The following is a 20,059-nucleotide window of genomic DNA, read 5'->3' on the forward strand; positions in this document are numbered from 1 at the left end:
AGGTGCCGCCACTCATTCCATAGACGGATACACTAATGATCTATTGGATCGAAAGCCAATTTTGTGACACGCAATCGAATTTCGATTTCAAAACTAAGCCGGAAATAAAAAAATAGCGTTGGTTTTTATGATGATAAATACTTAATAATGGTAAATAATTTGTGTGTAAATCGTTGACATACGACAGTGCACATCACAATCTATAATATCGCAATTTCTCATAACAATAATGATAGCATATTGCCCTAGGGGGTAGACACGGATTCTAATATTGGTCTAATATCACTAATCTGTCTAATTTTTCGGAAATATATCCCAAGTTTTATTTAGTTTTCTCTAATATTTCTAATAATCGATTGAAAGTGCTAATATCTTCTAATATTCTCGTAAAATGTTCGCCATTTAGTTTTACATTGCCAATGCATTTCCTTATGGAGATTATTGTTTTGTTTATTTTTTGCTGTTTGTAAACAAATCTGCCTATCTTTTAGCATTGCCTCTGTACTTAGTATATGGTCCATACGAAATATACAGAGGCAATGCTAAATGATTGGCAGATTTGTTTACAAACAACAAAAAATAAACAAAACAATAATCTCCATAAGGAAATGCATTGGCAATGTAAAACTAAATGGCGAACATTTTACGTCTCTGTACTATGCACAGTGGTAATGCGTTGAAATACTTGCAGACTTGTTGACAAATAACGGTATTGTTTACCGTTTTGTTTCATCAAACAAAACAAAAATCTTCATAAAGAATTGCCATGTCAAAGTCATCAAACATTTCAGTTTCTAATATTTTCCAATATTCTCTAATTTACTGTATTAGATTCTAATTTACTAATCGTGTCTACCCCTACCCTAGATGTTGCCAATTCCGACGAGCGTGAGTCAAGCGTTTGTTCCATTTCGTGTCATATTCAAACGTTTACCTCACCATTATACTTCGTGGAATTTTTCAATATTCTGTGGTTTGGTCGCATTTACGCGACTGTGTGTCGTCAAAAATTGTTGATCGCCTTGCTACCGAATTCACCATATTGAGATTGACCGGTTTATTCCACCGAAATGGAGTGCAATGTCATGCTCATGTCAAATGAGCTGCAATGCATCGAAACTATTGAGGCTACATTTTTGTACGGACGTCTCAGAAAAGCAGGAGTTTGGTTATTGAATTCAATTATGATAAAGTGATGTGTAGAATCAGAGATTACTATGGGATATTTTTATTTATATGGGATAGAAATATCGCATAAAAATAACAGATATTTTTCACGCATTGCGTTCAGCGAAACGCATAAATACACAGTAGCGATTCACCACACACAGAGTCGCTGTTTTTTCGTTATACTCTTCACACTTACGATGAGCTTCGCGGAGCGTGCATGTACATGTTTCGCTAACTTTTTTCTTTGAACACTCTTCGTGTGTCAACACAATGTCTGTGTGTGTATCGCTTGTGCCGTCGTTTGTAAACGGGGTGCAGCAAATTTCAGATGGGGCTCAGCCCCGCTTGTATGGACGGTACGGCGCTGGTTCACTTGTATTCTGTCTATGTGAGCATAAATTGCTCAATTTAATTAATATTTTGTGGATTGTATTGAAAAATTGATACATCTACAATCAATAAAATGTAGCAAATTCCCGTCTTTTTTACCTCTTTCACCTTATCTCGAACAAGGTTGTTGCGTTCACATCTTCAGATCATAAGAAATAAATCTCACAGAGAATTAGTTCGATAGAAAAATAATAATGCAATTCTTTAATGAATTTTTTTTTTGTTCAGTTCAGTTTAGTTTTTTTCATTCGAATAATTGTATTCAACATTTTTTAAATGTTAAATTTTCAATGATATTCTATTTAGATTTCATTATATTCAATTTGGAATATAATATAATTTTACTTAATCTTTTTTTTTCTCATTTTCAAGATTTCAATAATTTTCTTTTTATTTAAATTGAAATGTTTAAAATGTTTTGACCGAAGTAACTATCAAAATTGTTAATTAAACTATAGGTTGTAACTGGATTTTTCCTGTTAACAATGCAAGAGTATCGCATTAATTTTGAGTTGAAGCTGATTGTTGACCGCCACGTTAGAATCTATCAAGGTATTCTTTGGACCATACAACGGCTCTTCGTTCGTTCTGCTTCACCCTAAGTCCATCGTGCGTCATCCAAAATGAATGGCTTTTTTGGCATAATGCCGAAGTTTCGCGAAAAATCGTGTCAATTCAGGTTGGACCGATATTTTGCAGGGCTTTATCCGCGACTCCAAACAATCAAGCATTCCCAACACTTTTAACTTTTCTTTTTTCGGGGTGTCACGCCAAGCTCCTAAGATTTCGTTTCTCAATCTAGTTCCACGCAGTGTAACAATAAGATGATGCGAACTTCGTCGAATGTCTTCGATAGCGTTCTCAGACCGAATCTCCACACCAATTGCTTTGCATATTATTCGGAATACTTTGGAAAAATCACAGTATTTAACATCTTGGAGACCAGTAATGCGCAAACGATCCATATTCTTTTGCTGTTCTTTCAACTCTTTTTCACGACTCCGTTCATCGGGTTTGAATTCCGTCAATTTCTGCATTGCCAATTTTTCTTTAATTGGCCAAAATTCGTTGCGATCATCAAATGTCGTATATTGTGTTTGTACAAAACGAGGCCGTTGGTGAATATGACTCGCGTCTGTAGATAGTACTGTTCCAATCGATCCATCAGAATATTTGAATGGTTCAATGTATCGATAGTCAATCTGTGAACGGTAGCCTCGTGCTGTGTCGTTTCACGAATGCTGCTCCCCCAAAATGGACACACTGAGCAGTTGAACTGGAACGGATCCATTTTGATATGTTGCATGAATGACACTTCGCAGATATTTTCTACGGTATGGCAATAGCCACACATGAAGGCTGCGAATCGACCCGATGGAGCGATCGCTTCAGTTTGTGATGAATTTAAGCTGATGAGCTGCTTAATTTCGCTTTGATTCAAACAAATCGGGCTATTGATGTGGGCATAATGCAATGGTTTATGTTCTGCTTCGAAATGCACAATCATTTCTGATTTCGAAAACTCTTTGTGACACAGTCCACACTTTGACTTTTTTTGCCAGTCGACTACAACGAATATTTTCGATGGATGAATGCTCTTGTGATGATCCTTAAGTTTTGCAAAAACATCAACTTTGCCGCAATGGTAACAGGCGGCCTTTCCCACTGCAACAAACCGGAATGGCATTGAATCATGGCAACTCTTCCAGTGATCGTACACTTCACTGAATGTATCGACGAAGATATTTGTTTGATTGTTGCAATCAAAACAGCAGAACATGATATCTGAAAACAAGAGAAATTAGTGTGTTTTAGTGGTGTCAAAGAGACAAATAAAAGTACAAAGAAAAACGAATATCAAAAGAATTGGTTATGCATTTTTAAGAAAAATTTGACCTAAGCGCATTAAACAAAGAATTACTTTTCAATTGCTTTTCAGCGATTGTTTTCTTTCGCTTTGATGCCTCGTTTTGAACATCAGTCGAGGATTGCCTCTTCATTGTCTGAGTCTCAATTGGTGCCACCGAATGACCGATGCTGGGTTGACATGATGATGGCAATTTAGCATCTATGCTAATATGCAAATCGAACAAATTCAACGTTTGCTCTAAGCTGTGAAAAAAATGCAAACAGATACGCATTAGTTATTCATGTGTGTGGATCAATTAAGAAAAAATCAAAATTTATGTGAAACATAACAAGGCAAAATGGTCTAATTTGTTCCAAAAACTATATTTGCAACTGAAGATACATAAAGAAAATCGAAATAAAATTGAAAAAAAGAAGAAAATGTTGGAATTGAATTTACCTGCGGTTTACACACTTCGCAAAACAACTCTTCATCTCTTCATTGTAATTTTTTCCAGATTGTTTCAGCATATCGTTTATATTTTCCAACGCTGTCGTTGTTTCAGTTTGAAAATTCGCGAGATATTTATTCAGCACGATTTGCCAGTTGGATGACATTTTTTCAAAGATTTCTCGCAGAATATTTCACTCAATTTGTTAAATATTTGTTTTATGTGCCAAAAAATATAGCATAAACAAGCTGTCGGCTGGAATACAGTATGATGATATTTCACCCAGAAATGTGTGACAAACAAAATCGCAAGCATCGTGACTCGATGCAAAATCACAAGACGATTTTCTTTGTCTCACTCACTCATTTGTCGGTCACTTCACCGATTAACCATTTTCTGCGTACAGAGCTCAAATACAGCGGCCGAACGATATGTTTTGTTTCATTTGCTCACACAATGCGATCGAATCTCCTCATACCATAAACGAATAAAATTTCACTGGCATCGTGCAACACTCTTCGGTCTAACACTCATTGTCGGCTACTGCTAAGTGTGGCACATATTTTTTCTCTATCTCTTCTTTGTGTATTTGCTATCGATTCCTTTTCTTTTGTTTCATTCATTCGTTTTGTATCCACATTTCACAGCCAAAACTAATGAATTTTGTGCTTCAATGTTTATGGCAAAATCGCAGTTATTCGGTTCTCAGTGTTTAGGTGTAAAACGACATCGAAATACAGAACAAAATATGCACCTACCGTATGCACAATGCATATCATCCCCATTCATTTTATACTTACGGTCATATAAAAAAGGGCATTCATGCACCCACAATGTCGAAGCGGCTCACGGTAACAAAGCCAAAAACATAAAAGCAACACGAGCACGCAAACACACAGAGCATCAAGTGCAGAATAATAACAATAGCATTATCATTATTATGCATTGTGTGATAACAAATCTTCGTTCCAAATAGCTTTGAGTTCTTCTCTTCATTGTTACTGTCGCTGCCCGCTTTTTGTTCTCGTCGAAGCGAGAGCATTTTGTGTTTGTGTAATCATGTTTGGTGGTGGTGTACACTGTCCTTTGTTGTTCGGCTCTATCCGATGTTGGCTGTTATGTTGCCCATTCGATTAGTCCATTTTGATGGGAGAGAGAGAGAGAGAGAGAGAGAGTGAGAATGTGTTTTTGTTTGATCGAACGCTTTTTTACGCCTGGTACGATTTCCCAGAGGTTGTGACACCATCGCTTAATCGCTTTTAATAGATGAACGTAATTGATTTTGTTTTTTTTTTATTTGATTAAAATAGCCTTTGTATTTTTTTTTTTTTGTCCAGCATTTTGTTCTTTTTTTTATTTTCGAAAATTGGTTATACAGTTTTGAATGAAACATTTTTATAGGTTTTTCTGTTCATGTTTCCAATTTGTAATAATTAATGACATTTACGCTGAGATACAGTCTACGATACAGTTTATCTCCTCGCCGATGTCAAAACCACTGTCGTCAAACAAACGCACGGAAATCGAACGGCCATCGACATTTCTATTTGAAAAAAAAAAAAAAAAAATTAACGACAAAGCAACAACACATAATTATTTTATTCAATCAATCGAAGTACTATGGAAATTTGGGTATTCTTACGTAATTTCTGCTGAAACGAATGTTTTGGGAATTTTCTCATTGACCAAATTGGTGATGTGGGAATTGACAATCGAATGTTGAACTTTCACATTGGACAATGTGAAAAGTATGGCTTGAAATGAGTGCTTGTCACAGTGTGGTGTCCATTTGTGAATATGATGCAATGAAACCCTATGCGTGGTACCATAATCGAGTAAGAATACCTACAATCAAGAGGAAAATTCTCGCTCATAATGCCGTTCTGTACTTACAAATAAACATTCAAATGATGTTTGTTTTATTTACCGTGGCTTGATCATCAGCACCGCTCAAAACTTTGGCTCGGTGGAATAGTCCATTTTCAAGCAAAACCAAAACCAATTCCGCGTTTCCTGCCAAAAACGATGAAATAAAATATCCAGGGAGCTTTAATTTTTATCCCCACCAGCAAATCAAATATAGTAGCAAACACACACAAACACACACACTCATGAAAGAAAAAAAAACTAATAATCATTGTACCTGGCATCTGGGAGTACTGTTCGTATTCGAAATGTGATCGGCGAATGTTCAGTCGTTGTTGGAAGTAGTGAAATCCACTGAAATGCCGACCCAATTGACCATAGAACTCGGTTGCATTGAGCACACAGGTCGGAATAATGGTGGTTGGTTCACCTACACGAGGTGTTTTAAGCTGGTTGTGATGGCTTTGCAATACTGAAATGACATAAAAACATTGTGTGCCAAAATGAGCGCAGAAGTGCAACGAGCAAAAACAAAATAGCTACAACAACAAAAAAGAACTCAAGAGGGAGAGAGAGAAATAGAAAAAAAAAACGATGTAGAGTTGTTTCCCATGCGTACAGCACAATTTAAACGATGCAATCGAATGTTGCATTATTAACGAGTCAGAATTACTAGAAGTGTAACACTTACAATACGTTTCGCATTGCGTCTTCATTGGCCGAACGCTTTCGAATGCCGATTTTGAGCTGGTGAACGAGTTTTGATGGCAATGTTGATGGTACTGTTGCTTCTGCCATTGCCGCCCTCCATTGTTCAAACAATGTGCACGCGAAGAGTCATTCATGATGTTTGCCTGCCGTTTGTTCGGATTCAAGCACCACGATTTGGATGGCGGATCGCCCAAGCGATTTTTAATTGAAATTGATTTTTCGCCGTTGTTGCCATCGACGTCGCCATCATAATCGTAATCATTGTTTGTTGTATCGAGTGCAGCAGCTCCATTTGCATCGATGAACGAGCTGGCATTCGATGCGATTGCATTCCGATTTTCAACCGATTGAAAGTCACTTGATGTGTTGTCATTGAGATCATAATTGGAATTATAAATGGGAGTCGGCAACTGCGATTTTTTCAATCTATTTCCCATGGTGACATTCCACTTCGATTGCAGTGTTTTATTTATTGTTTGCTCAAGATTCCAACTGACATCGGTGTCGCCGGATGGTTCCAATTCACCGCCACCGAATTCGTTAAACGCTTTCCAGTTCTACAGTTTTAATTATACATTGTAATGTGACAAAAAAATATATTCAATCCGTTTCCGGAACACACACTCACACACAGAAAGAAATGTGACCGGATAAACAATTGTTTCGTTTTATTTTATTTTTTTTTTGTCTACTTTATTCAATTTACCGTATCGTCAGCGAATCCCAGCAAAAATGGATTTTTCGAAAAAACGTCAATGTTAAAGATATGGCTGCACCGAGAGATTTCATTGGCCGAAATGAGCGAGAATGGCACAGTATCGTATAAATATACGAATATGATTAAATTCAATCAATTCAGTGTGTGTCGAAGTTGAATGATAAATTGCATCAGCATCACTTACTTGCTTTCATCAATTTTCCGAATTCGATAGTCAAATATTTGCCCTTTCACCGATTCTGGCAACGATTCCACTTCATCTGGTCCAATCTGTTTGGAGAAAATATTATGAAAATTACTTAACAAAAACACGAAATTGATATTTCAAAAGCGAACAAGAGTGCAACGAACAAAAGAGAAATAAAATGTGCATGCTGAATTTCATTGCTAATACCCGTTCGATTCGACAAAGGATTGCACAAGGCGGAATCGATTTTATGTCATCTGGCAGTTTCTTAAAGCCATAATCTCCAGCATCGATAATTTCACCAGTATCGATTAAGCGAATGCGCACCGAGTTTTTCTGAAAATAAATTAATTGCATGTGCACAATTTCCAAGGCAATTTCATTTTGAAAATGTTTTCTGTTTTTCCCGCACAAACCGTTGTGTCAAACACGAATCTTCCACGATGCATGTTCATATCAATTTCAATGCCAAAAACGTCATTCAACCTAAGCGACTCGTTAGTCTCCAGCTCCTGTACCGACGAATATTTCCAGAATCTTTTCAGTTGCCTCAGAATTTCGCTACAAAAGCCAAAGCAAAAATGAAATGTGCACAGTATTTAATTTTATACACGTTCTTTACGTTCAATATTATAAAATTACCCATTCACATCGATGGCGTAGCAAAGACGTTGCTGTGCATCGACAATGTGAGTTATTTGACATTTATTGTCGGCGACGTTTTGTGATTTTTCATCGCTAGTGAAAAAATACGCCTGGGCTGTGTTGTGATCGTTGAAATGCGCGAAAACAATGTCAACGTCTGAATTGAATTTCCTTAAAATATCTCCCAGATTTTGAACCGTTCCTTTGATAGTATTGAATTGGCTAACGTCACTGCGTAGCATATTTTCGCCGGATTTGAATGAATTTTGCTTTAACAAAAAGAATTTATTTTGAATGAACGACCAAAAAAGAAACGATATTTGTCCAATTTTTTCTCAATGAACGGACGACCGTTTTGAATTGCGTTCAACTTACGATTTCAGCAAATAGAATCAAATTCTGTTGAGCCGTTTTGAGATCATTCTCGAACTCAGTGAACGATAGCGAAAAATCCATTTCAGATTCCATTGATGTGGCCATTTCAGTTCGAAATCACACTCAAAGAATTAATGCTTTAGCAAACGAATTTTATTGACAAAATAAATGCGATGCCAATGGGGAAAAAAAAGGGAATAAATTCGCGGCTGTTAGAAATAGTCAATGTTTTACGAATTCACGTTGGTTGTCAGTTTATTGATGATTGAATCGCAATCGAACAGAAATGTGCACATAAATGTCACAGCCAACAAAACCGTCACAAAATCAAATACAAACACACGCAAGGCAAAATGAAAGAAAAAACAAACGAGAAGAGAATAGCTTATTGAAGACCGATTTAAAAATGAAAATAAACAGTCACGGCAAAACAGCGCTGCGTTAGAAATTAGCCAATTGCATTGGTTTTGGTACTGGTTCGGGGTGGTGTGAGTGACTTGAAAAATGTGTCGACATCGAACGAAGCGCGACGACGGAGAAACGTTGGAGAGATGGAAGGACAGATAGAGAGAAAGGAGAGAAAGAGAGAGAGAGAGAGAGAGAGAGAGCGTGTATCAAAGTGTTATTGTATCAAAGTGTTGGTGAAAATTGAATCAATTCGACGATATCATCGTTTTGGTGGCTGTCGAATCTCATACGGTTATGAAGGGATAAAGAATGAGATGAATTAATATAAAATCCGATTCGCTACAGCGCCTTAGGTTCAAATTCCATCGGAGCTAAGTTTGTGTATGTGTATTTATGCGAACAGCAGCCGCCGCAGTATCAACTTAAAACTCAGAACGAGCGATGCAAAAGAAAAAGCCGACGACAATAGCAACAACAACAACAACAACCGACAAACTGAAACCATGTGAAATTAATACTTGAAGCGTATGCAACACTGGAAAGTGAGTTTGGCAAAGTTGAGTTTTGTACACCGAAGAACTTTTTTGCCACATGCGTTACGAGCCGAAAGAGCTAGAGAAAGAGAGAGGGCGAGCTGAGATTGACAAACAGAGACGAAAGAATGAAATATCCAGTGTGGTAGCAGCGGTGCGGAGAGAGAATGTTTCGGCTTTCATTCTCCCGGTGTGTGTGGGTGTGTGTGCGAATCGGGAGCGAAGAAGCAGATTTGGGGCACACAACATTTTCTGTATACGTCATCCGTGCATGCAATAAATGGCATATTGAAAATGTTATTAAATTTCTTGGCAAACTATTATTTTCTCAGTAGTTGTAATTGAGATTTAGGGTGCATGCCGTGCCTGTCGTTTTGTGCATTTCGGCATTGTGAATGTTTGGCCATGTCAAACTCACAGAAAGAGATAGACACACTCTCTATGACATGTGCATATTATGATTGTATGGAACATAAAATTCACTGGAAATTAGTCATTTGCGATTGACAAATATGAAATTGGATTTTCGCACGTTGAGCCGAAGTGACATGAAACATGAGCTGTTGATGATGTTGTCGAAGCTTTGAAAATGCTGATGCACTGAAATTCTAAGGAATATCTCTCGTTTACCGTGTCATTTAATTTCAGTTCATAATGAGCATTCATAGTGTATGTGTGTGTCATCGACAGCATTCAAAAACTTTGAAAATATTTTACGCCATGCCAATATTTATCTTGGTCCGATGCTGTTGTCACTTTTGTTGTTCTAATTTGGTACATCGAAATAACAAACTAATTACATGAGTTTAACGAACTGAAGTACAGCGAACGCAAACCAAAGACTGTCAAAAAAGGGAGAAAGAGAGCACAAGCAGCGCGAACGAAAGGTCAGTATGAGAAAATTGCTGAATATATACAATGGGCTGTCACTAATCCGAAAACAAACTCAATAGCGGTACACTTTTCGTTCGTATCATAATTCGATGTTCACGGTAAATTTGGCGAACGGATCGTACATTATATTTTTATTTCGATATTGTGTGATTGGTGTTTATGACCCATTCCTTGCATAAAATGCCGTTCGCGTTTGGCTTGTGCAAAAACCATCGTATGCGTATGTGTATGTGCTTGTGTGCAATTGCTATCGATTGGTGAATAAACATATCGCATTGTCCAAGAACCAACCATTCAATATATCGCAACCATATCGGAAATGCGAAAAAAAGTGGAATAAAATGTTCGATTCGTTCTGGCTCTCCGTATTGAGTATTATTTGAGAGTGCGGCATAAACGAATCAAAATGAAAAAAATTACAGCACATAAAAACAGACGTCCAATTAATTTTACTTTAATTCGATTTATTTTATTGTGCTGCGATGTTTATACACGCCAGGCTCTCGCGCAGTGCTGCCTGCACGCCGTGCCCATATTTCATGAGCATCGCTCTCTCGCTCCCTCATCACTCTTATCCTCTCTCTCTCTCTCTCTCTCTCTCTTTCTCTCTCTCTCTGCCGCATCTGACCATTTCATTCGGCTCTCGTTCTCTTGCTCCCTGTAAATACCGCTCTCATTCACACTGGCCCAAGCTTTGCACGTGTATGCGACCGCTTCGATAACTAGTCAAAATATTGCGAATGTACAAAATCGAAAGCGGCAGCCGAAATTTTCGTAGTAAATCCCGAATCGCAAGAAATACTCGACAATTGTATTCGGACCCCCGTCTATGGAACGTTTTACGTATTATTTTGTGCATGGTATTGACACAATTGAGCATAATCTATCAAACATAATTAATGATGTTTTTACGGAGTATTGGCTTGAATGAGCGAAAATGCTAAAATACTGGATGATACGTAATTAAATAAATTACTTTTTGTGTGCAGCTGCAAAGTGCCGCACACAGACCAATCCGATTTGTTGAGTGTGTGCGTGTATGTTGGGGGACGGTGAACGATTTTGAAAAATTTACCATTTTGTGGAAATTGGTTTTTGGGTTCAATTTTCATGCATCACCAAAAGGTATGATTCAAACAGCTATTCCAAGCATATTTTTTTTATCCTCGTTCTGCATCCAATCATTTGATTTTGGTATTTGATTACAATTCATTCTTTTTTTTTCTTTTGATTTTGTGGTTTTTCCTTGGGACTATTCCATTTCATCAGATGAACGAAATGTACTTACCATTTTTTCAACGCATCAGTTAAGAAATCAAATCATTTGACGAACGAAGCGCTGCTGTTTGCAAATTCAATTTAATAAGTAGGACTCATCGTGAAGCGAAAGATTAAGTGTTTTTCGGTGATTCTGCCCATCGCATTTCAATGAAGTAGCGTTTGTCATCATAGAGAAAGTATCATGGTCAATGCCTGACTAATGGCTGCTGTTGTTGTTGTTGTTGTGTTTTCTTCGCCTGTTAATAGCTCAACCAGCCACAAAGTATGCCATAAAATTGAATTTATTGTGCGGCTATTTACATCCGATTCAATTCCAAATAATGGAAACATCAACACAGCACAAATCAAATGTTCGCTGTTATGTTGTACGTGTTTTGTTGTTCTTGGTGGTTTTTTTTTTGTTTGTTTGTTTGTGCAACAACCATGCGGATATTTATCACATTTTACTTGGCAAAAGGCAGTGAGCACTCAGCAGAAAAATGGCATTGTATTTAGGCGTATCGCGTAGAAAATTGTCAACACAAACGAAACACGGATGAATTGCAGTAACTTCAGTGGCTGAAGGGTAGACCCATTTCATAGAATACATCGACAGACGAGGATAAAGAAAAGAACTAGCATAGAACAACAATACCAACAACAATACCAAGTCGATGGAGCATTGCGTTTGTGGCGCGCGTGTGAGCTCAAATCGAAACCAGCATTTGGTCGCTTGGATTTTCGTTTTCTTTGCCAAACGATTTCTCCATCTTATTGTAAATGTACGACGCCACACAAACATACACACACACACTTCATATGACATTTTCAAACGAGGATTTATTTGCATGTTAAAGGCCCTATTAAAATAACTAATCCATTGCCATCGAAAATGCTTTTGATAAAAGTGAACGCGATGTGTGGTTCAGTGCTCGTTTTGCATTTCGTTGCCATTTTCAATGATTTTCAATGTTTTTTCTTTCTCATTTCTCTCCGCTTCGCTTTTCCTTCATTCATTTTTTCACTAAACTTGTTCTACAACTCATATCATCATATGAAATTTATGCATAAGTAATTTGTTTGAACATTTTTATGTCTTTTGACATGCACATTGAACGGTGATATTTAGTCGCTTGTAATTTTTTCTTTCTTTCTTCTTCATCTGTTTCTTCTTCTCTCCGGCTTTTTGGCGTACATATATTGTTGAATGAATGCTGGCAACAGTCACAGTCATAATTGAACCGATAAGTTGTAAAAAAGAGCCTTTAGTGTTTTTCAACGATTAAGAACGATGAAGATTATAAGAATAGAAGCCATTTAAACGAATGCTTATGTTTCTATGTCAGCAACTGTGTTCCAACAACAGCAACAACAAACGATTTTAGAGTTTCGTGCCGTTTTGATAACTTAACAGGACGTAAAATAGAGAGAGAGAGAGAGAGAGACTGCACATAAATTTTTTTTCGCCATGAATATGTTTACAATATTGTCGATTGAAACGCAAACCCCACTCCATATGGAATCTCGCACACAAATCAATGAAGAAGGATTCAAGTTGTTTCGGCCACTTGATTTCAAACGAGAACACTGTATTTCTGTATAATATCCCTTCGACTGAATTACTACAATCGGAAATAACATGTGTTTAATGAAGATTTGTTTAAGCAGTACATATTTGCAAAACGTGCGTTTTAATTTCAATATAAAAAAATAGATAGAATTCCGAGAAGATTATTACTTGCCCTTTGTTGTTTGTACGCATCATGTAGCTCAGAAAATCATCTGAAAAATTGAAACTCAATCACAAAACGCACAAATTGTTTCGCTTTATTTTCTTCCATTTTATTATATAATCTTTATTGAATACATAACGACAATTAAACATTTTTTTTTTTTTTCGAAATACATGAATTTTTGTTTAAAAACTTTTTTTTTTCTTGTCTGTTTGTTTGCAATCCATCATCGTTTTTCATTTATCATTATTTATAGTTCCTCTTAGACATAAAATTAATCAAAATAAATTATGTTTTATTTTTTTATTTTTTTGCTCCATTTTTTTTCTGGATGTATGGAAATAATCTTATAAGAGTTGTTCCATTGTTTTAATTCGAATATATATATATGTATTTTTTTTTTTTTTGGTTAGAGTCCAAGGGAACTTTGGTTGACACAACACATTGAATGTTCTGGCTCTCAACTAGTTCGCAATGCATTTATTTTTTGTTCTCGTCCAACTGCTCGACTGCTCATCCTTAATGTTACGTTTATTTTTTTTTTCTTGCTTTTATCATATTTTTATTATAATAATTTCTTTTTAGCTATTTGTTGTTGGTTGTTTTCATAACGTTTAGTTCATAATATAAATGGATTACTTTAATTACATCATTTATTGCCAATTTTAAAATCGGCTAAAAATACGTGAAACGTACCGTAGTAAATTGTTTTTTTTTTTTCGGCGGTAGAAATATCCAATCGCGAATGAAAACGAAAATAAAAATGAATTTGATTTTTTTTTTGTTTCTATTACTACGCCAGTTTAAAAAGATACGGAACAACGATTCGATTGAGTAATCATAGTGGATCGTCGGAGAAAATTCCGACAATTGCCAAATGTCTTTCTTTGTTAGTACAATTTTCTTATCCGAAATACCACGATTTTTTTTATTACATTCAAGTAATAATCGAACCAAATCTAGTTTCTTGTTAAATTAAAACTGTTCTTATATATAGCAAGTCATAGTCAGTTTCTCTCTTTCGTTTTACGTTTGAAAAGATAAGCTGACAGCTCATTTATAAATGTGTGATCATCGAATATAATTTTTTTTTTGACATTTTCTTTATTTAAACATACAAATTCTATTACTGTGTATTTTTTTTTTAAATCTGTTCTATCTGGTTATATAATAGATTGGTAGAAGATGGTTTTCAGCACCAATTTGGATTAAGTTTCTTTACAAAATATGCTGCAACTGAAGCTCTGTAGCTCTGTCTAACTTTAATCCTACGTAGGTATTTTCTTTCGTGTTTCTTATTCTCCATTGTTTTTTTTCTTTTGGTTTGGTTATCGCAGAGAGAAAAGAGTCTTAATGCAATGAACGATGTCATGCCGAGAGGCGGCCTGCCGGTAAGTATTTGGTCCTTCAGCACGGTGCATGGAAAATTTAAAGCGTCTCATTCTCCAAATCTACAATTCCAAGCCTATTCATAGTTCATTGTAAGTTTATATAATTCAGCGTTTATTTACAGAATGCTCTGAACTCATGCCATTGACAACGAATTTTTGTCCTGAATGAACGGTAGTAGCACGCTCACTCTAAATGCAGGAATTTTAATTCATCACTTGTTCTGTTTTTTTTTTTTCTCTTTTCGGAAAGTAGCGTTGCAACAATGCCGCCGTTATTCAAAGGGGATCGGCACAAACCAAATAACAAAAATGAAATAGTTCAAGACAATTGTCGCAAACGAAGGAGTCTCTCTCATCTCTCTCAATTACCTTACACAGAAGTTTCATTGGAGAGCAAAAAAAACTTTTACACATGAGTAAAACGGTCGATCTTTTATATCGTTGGTTATCTGTGCACTTGTTGCGTATTTAATTTGCGGAAACCGTTTTTTTGTTTTTGTTTATTTGTTCATTTGTTCATTCTTCCATTTAATGGATGACATACGAATATTAGCCAAGTGATTTTGGGTTGTGTTTTCTGTTTCAAAAATGACTGAGATTAAATTTTGCAACAGATATTGTATGAATGTTTGTGCATACAACATATTTTCGGCAATCATTTGACCCGACACTTCATTGCAAATGAATATGTTACTGAACCGGCTGCTTTTAAATGGCCTTTTGGTCTGTGAAATGACTTGATCCCTGGCCACATATTGGAATATATGTGCAACTTGCAATACGTTGCTATGCCATTGAAATACACATGCCAATTAAAGAAGAATCTAGATACAAATGGATTGAGACAAAGTCGTTGTCGTCGTTGTCAGATCAGTCCATGGTTGGTTAGTTGGTTGGTGCAGTGTCATTGATTGCTTTTAATAGTTCAACTTTCCTGAGTGACTTCATTAATTCGCAATTTATCCAACTTTCAAGTTTTTCCTCAGCTTTTCGAAAGCAGGAGTCGGCTGCCATGGAAATCAACACATACACACACATCGAACACAATGTAATAGTCTCTCGTCTAAACTTCGAGATATGGCCGATGCCGAGATATGCGAATACCGCTTAATTCACTGAATTAACTTGACTTAATGAAAACTTTTCTTTGAATAGTTTGACATTTCCAGGCAATTTGCTAATTTCATTTGGTTGGCTCGGTCCGAACCACTGTCGCTTCATCGTCTACATCCGGAGTGAATGTTACGCGTACGTTTACTCGTTCGTTCGCTCACTCGCTCGCATATATGTGCGTTTCATAAATGAGTGCATCACATGAATGATTGAGCCAAAGACACACTGGACCGTTAATTACGTTTTATTAAATTTAACTAAAAATCAATGCGAAAATGGCATAATTTATATATGTACACAATTGTCCCCATGTATATCATTTATTTACCCCGTAATTTTCTGTTTGATGTTCAATCTTCTTTTATTTTTTCTATATAATATTTATACCGTATATATGGTGTGTAATTTGTGTGTTGTCCATAGTCTTAGCTTGCTCTTTATTTCAATCTATTCTGGTTGTGTGTCAGTGGCTGCATTCTTCTGTTTCACATTTCTTTCCTATTTCCTTATTCCTCCACATTTCTTCTTCTTCTTTAAAAGGAATGCTGCATGTTTTTTTTTCCCTTCTTTCAAATGTGATTTGTCTGCATGGACTAACATAATGATAATTTATTTTTATTTATTCCTTTCTTTGCGGTATATGATGGATTGTAGATGGGGTCGTGCTTTTATGTGGTGTGTCTTTTGTCTATGGATTGGTTGTTTTTATTTATTTTTCTCTATGTTTCATTCGCTTTTTGTTCTTCAGCATTTTTTTTGTGCAATTTATATGTACATTGTGTATGTGTACTGTATTCACCATTCTTTTTCTCATTTATAAATCACATTTTTTTTCTGTTCTTTTTATAACATTTTTCCTATGTTGGAGTTATCTCGCTACTCTCCCTCTTCCGCTCCCGTCTGTCATTCACATTTCATGGTATCTAGAAGAATATTTTATTAGCACAGCACATATTGTTTTAGACATACATAAATATAAAATATTTTTTTTTTCTGCCATAGTTTTCTATTTAGTACTGTATTCATTTTTATTCCCTTTTTTTCATTCCTCTTCTATTTTTTTTTCCAGTGTTTGCACAATAGTTGAGGATATATATATCTAGCATATGGAAACTCACCAATCTTAGATACGTTTTAAATTTGTGACTTTCGTCCCAAATAAATTTGTGAGTTCTGTTCAATTTGTGACAAATATTGTCCTGATTAGGAATGAAATCCAGCAATGAATTGGACGAAGCCGAAAAATTGGTTTGAGACAAAAGTCACAACATCAAAATGTACCAATCTAAGTTTGTTGAGTTTCTATGCTTGGCATAAATCCTCAGCTATTTCGCATTAACTGCTGCTATTTTCCTGTGTATGTGTAGCATTCAATGTGTGTGTTGTTATTTTTCGCTTGCTCTATTCGGTTAGTCTTTTTTTTGTTGCTATTATGATGGTTGCTCTTGTGTTATCTTATTCTCTAACACAGAAGTAGTATTTGTGTGAAAAAAAAAAACATTTATATTTATATCGTTTTCATATACAGATAGAGGATACACTGAATTTTATGTTGGTGATACATAATAGAAATGGATTTGTGTCATGTCTGCGGTATTTGTGATCATGACCGAAATGAGATGCGAATGCGAATAAATACCAAAATGATTGACGCAACGAAAACAATTGAACCAGCATTTACACACACACACACTCACATTTTTAGTTTTTGAGCTGAGGCACACGCATTAAAATGCAATCAGCAAATATACATGTATAATATGTGTCTATTCGATTATTTTGAATACTTTTGTTGGTTAATTTTTTCTTTTCAATCGATAAAACTGGTATCTAATTTATTTTTTTATTTCGTTTTTAGTTCTCTTCCTCTTCTTGTGGAGAGGGATTAAATATTTATAAAGCATATTTAATGGTTGTGCAATGATCTAGCCCATTCTCTCTTTCTCTCGGCAGTAGCCGTTTCACAGACGAGATCTGGCACTGAGAGAGTAACTTTTCGAGAAACACACATACCCACAACATATTTATATATAAACGGGTCAAACGAAATCTAATCACGAAAAACTTTTCAATACAATTTCAAAACAAATCGTTGCCTGATTATACGCACACCTCTCTTGCTCGACTCTTATCCATTTCCCTAAGCTGCTTCACCTTATAATAAATGCATCAGACATTTGTTTCTCATGGTTCGTTTTTTTTTTTTATTCTTGTCCTCGTTTCATTTCTCTTGCGTCCGTTCGGTTTGGTTTGCTTTAAATTCGTATAAATGAGTGTTGTGTTTGTGTCTAAGCATCTCTTTGTGGCCAATGCAGATAATATCTCCGGCGATTAGGTAAATGTAGCAGACGCCTGATAAAAACTTTGGTTTTCAAACCAATAAATGTCAGAAACGGTGAAAAATATAAATGTCATCTAACCACGGTGTTTAGTCACATTCTCTAATTTTCTTATAACCCCGAAAAATATCAGCTAAAATATGAATGTGTGCTTTTACTTCTCGTTTCGTTTTTATATTCCCTATTTACTTAGCCATAATAGTTTTTATACGTTTTTCTTCTTTCTTTTTTGCTGCTGTTGCTGTTGTTGTGGTCGGCGTCGTTTTTTTTTCGAACCACTCTCTTTCTACAGTCCGTCTGTTTTTTTTGTTTTTGTTTTTGGTTTTGGTTTTACCTTAGTAAAAAAAAAATTATTTTCTATTGCACTTATTCGAATAAATAAAACACAGTTTGACTAGAAATCCTCTTGGTAAAATTCTTTTTAAGAAAAATGTTTGTGTGTGTGTTTTGGTTGTGTTTTCATGGAAAATTGCACGATGGGATTTACATGGGTCGATTTTTGATTGAATTATTCGAAAATTACACACAAAAGTTGACGAACTTGATGCAATTTCCCACAACGCACATTTTCTGGTTTGTTCCTCTCTCTTGATCCAATCTAATTGAGGATCCGAAGCGTCAAGCAGCACATTTTTACTGAATTAATGAACAGCCCGAGTAAGGTATCGTGCTCTTACATTTCATCTATATCCAATTCAAAGAATTTCTCGTCTGCATTCCATTTCGAATAATGTCATATAATGTATATTAGTATGTATGTGTATAAGTTGAGTTATATTTTATATGTTTGTTTGTGTTTATTCCTTCTTCATACTGGCATCTCGAATGCGATGCAACACTTGAGACTCGACACGATTTACACATTATATGGTATCGAAGTGTCAAGACCGCTGACTGAGTCCATTGGTTTATGTATTTGTTTAAGACTATCTACGTTTGTGAATAATTTAGTTTGGCATGACTTACACTTAGAGCTTGAGGAGAATTGGTAGGAATATTGGTGAGTTGATGGCATTGGCAGTTGCATTTTTTGCATGGTATTTTTATCATCACCGTCGTTGTCACTCTGTACAATTTCCATGCATTTGGATATTCTTGCACAAATGCAACACACTTGATGCGTTGCATAGCCGATAAATGCACGCGAAAAACGAATGAAATCATTGATTTCATTGAATGATGGATTGCTTTCACTGCCTCTGCTGTTGTCGCTGCTGTAGTACACATTTTGGTCGCTAATCATTTGCATTGATGATGATGATGATGATGATGATGACTTCACATGGAGTTCGGCACAATTATTGAGCCACTGAGACGATAATAATGCATCAAGCATGATGACAATGAGCTTTTGCGAACATTTCACTAATAACAACACGCCTATCACCAAATCGACGATTAGGAACTGCAGCCACTCGAACAGCAATTTTCGTTGTTGGCATTTCATTATCGTGTAAGTGGCTAATAATAATGCAATATTTGCAGCGATTGGTATGCAAACATTGGAACGTGCACTGTTCGATGCCAGTGCACTGGCCGCCGACTCGAGGCAATGACGAAATTCGTGATAATCAACTCGCGTTATGGCGCAGTAATGATTTAATGCACACACCCCTTCGCATTTTGAGGTTGAAGGAGTTGAATAGCGTACAGAATTCGCGCGATAATATCTGAAAAAAAAAGAGAAAGAGAAACAGAAAGAGAGTGAGAAAAGGAATCAATGCTTTCATGCTGTTTTATGTTAGTTTCTAATTTTTTTTTTAATTTCACCTATTTAAACAAGGTGGCTAATTTAGTGCTACATAAAATTCTAAATCACTCAGCCATTTGTTATTTGATTTTTACGTGAAAAATGATAGTTTCAAAATCAATGCAATACATTCAACTGGATTTCGTGTTTAGTGGCAAACGCGTGTTTATATTTCAATTGCTGTTGAGCCAATTTTACAATTCGAATCACATGCATGTCGATTAGCACATAACATACGATTTACAATGGGTCAGAAAATTATGGAATTTATTCTCG

At 35.9% G+C, this 20,059-nt stretch overlaps 3 protein-coding genes and 1 long non-coding RNA gene across 4 annotated transcripts in view; 1 reads left to right on the plus strand and 3 right to left on the minus strand.

The window, feature by feature from the left end:
* Window positions 1–1,736: 1,736 nt before the first annotated feature.
* Window positions 1,737–4,216, minus strand: LOC129575616 (uncharacterized). Its single transcript, XM_055459485.1, has 3 exons — window positions 3,869–4,216; window positions 3,482–3,672; window positions 1,737–3,345 (listed from the first exon to the last, which is right to left on the minus strand). The coding sequence occupies exons 1-3, from the start codon at window positions 4,024–4,026 to the stop codon at window positions 2,585–2,587; spliced, it is 1,110 nt and encodes a 369-aa protein (XP_055315460.1). The 5' UTR covers window positions 4,027–4,216; the 3' UTR covers window positions 1,737–2,584.
* A 924-nt stretch (window positions 4,217–5,140) lies between these two features.
* On the minus strand, window positions 5,141–9,487 carry LOC129575613 (uncharacterized). The gene is made up of 11 exons (XM_055459479.1): window positions 8,363–9,487; window positions 7,985–8,256; window positions 7,759–7,903; window positions 7,550–7,678; window positions 7,340–7,425; window positions 7,144–7,207; window positions 6,418–6,994; window positions 6,004–6,198; window positions 5,788–5,873; window positions 5,503–5,705; window positions 5,141–5,403 (listed from the first exon to the last, which is right to left on the minus strand). Exons 1-11 carry the CDS (start codon window positions 8,465–8,467, stop codon window positions 5,304–5,306), a joined length of 1,962 nt encoding a protein of 653 aa, XP_055315454.1. The 5' UTR covers window positions 8,468–9,487; the 3' UTR covers window positions 5,141–5,303.
* Window positions 9,488–10,921: 1,434 nt separating this feature from the next.
* Window positions 10,922–13,382, plus strand: LOC129575621 (uncharacterized). Its single transcript, XR_008688808.1, has 2 exons — window positions 10,922–11,322; window positions 11,467–13,382. It is a non-coding gene; the product is annotated as an uncharacterized LOC129575621 (long non-coding RNA).
* A 125-nt stretch (window positions 13,383–13,507) lies between these two features.
* The window catches only part of LOC129575620 (acid sphingomyelinase-like phosphodiesterase 3b), a 91,310-nt gene continuing 84,758 nt past the window's right edge, over window positions 13,508–20,059 (minus strand). The window contains exon 10 of the mRNA XM_055459489.1: window positions 13,508–19,703. Coding sequence (XP_055315464.1) covers window positions 18,890–19,703 — 814 coding nt within the window. The 3' untranslated portion in view covers window positions 13,508–18,889. The remainder of the gene's footprint in view (window positions 19,704–20,059) is intronic.

Source organism: Sitodiplosis mosellana, unplaced genomic scaffold (genome assembly GCF_009176505.1).
Source record: "Sitodiplosis mosellana isolate CC-2019 unplaced genomic scaffold, AAFC_SMos_1.0 Smas_scaffold_6167, whole genome shotgun sequence".
Classification (NCBI taxonomy): domain Eukaryota; kingdom Metazoa; phylum Arthropoda; class Insecta; order Diptera; family Cecidomyiidae; genus Sitodiplosis; species Sitodiplosis mosellana.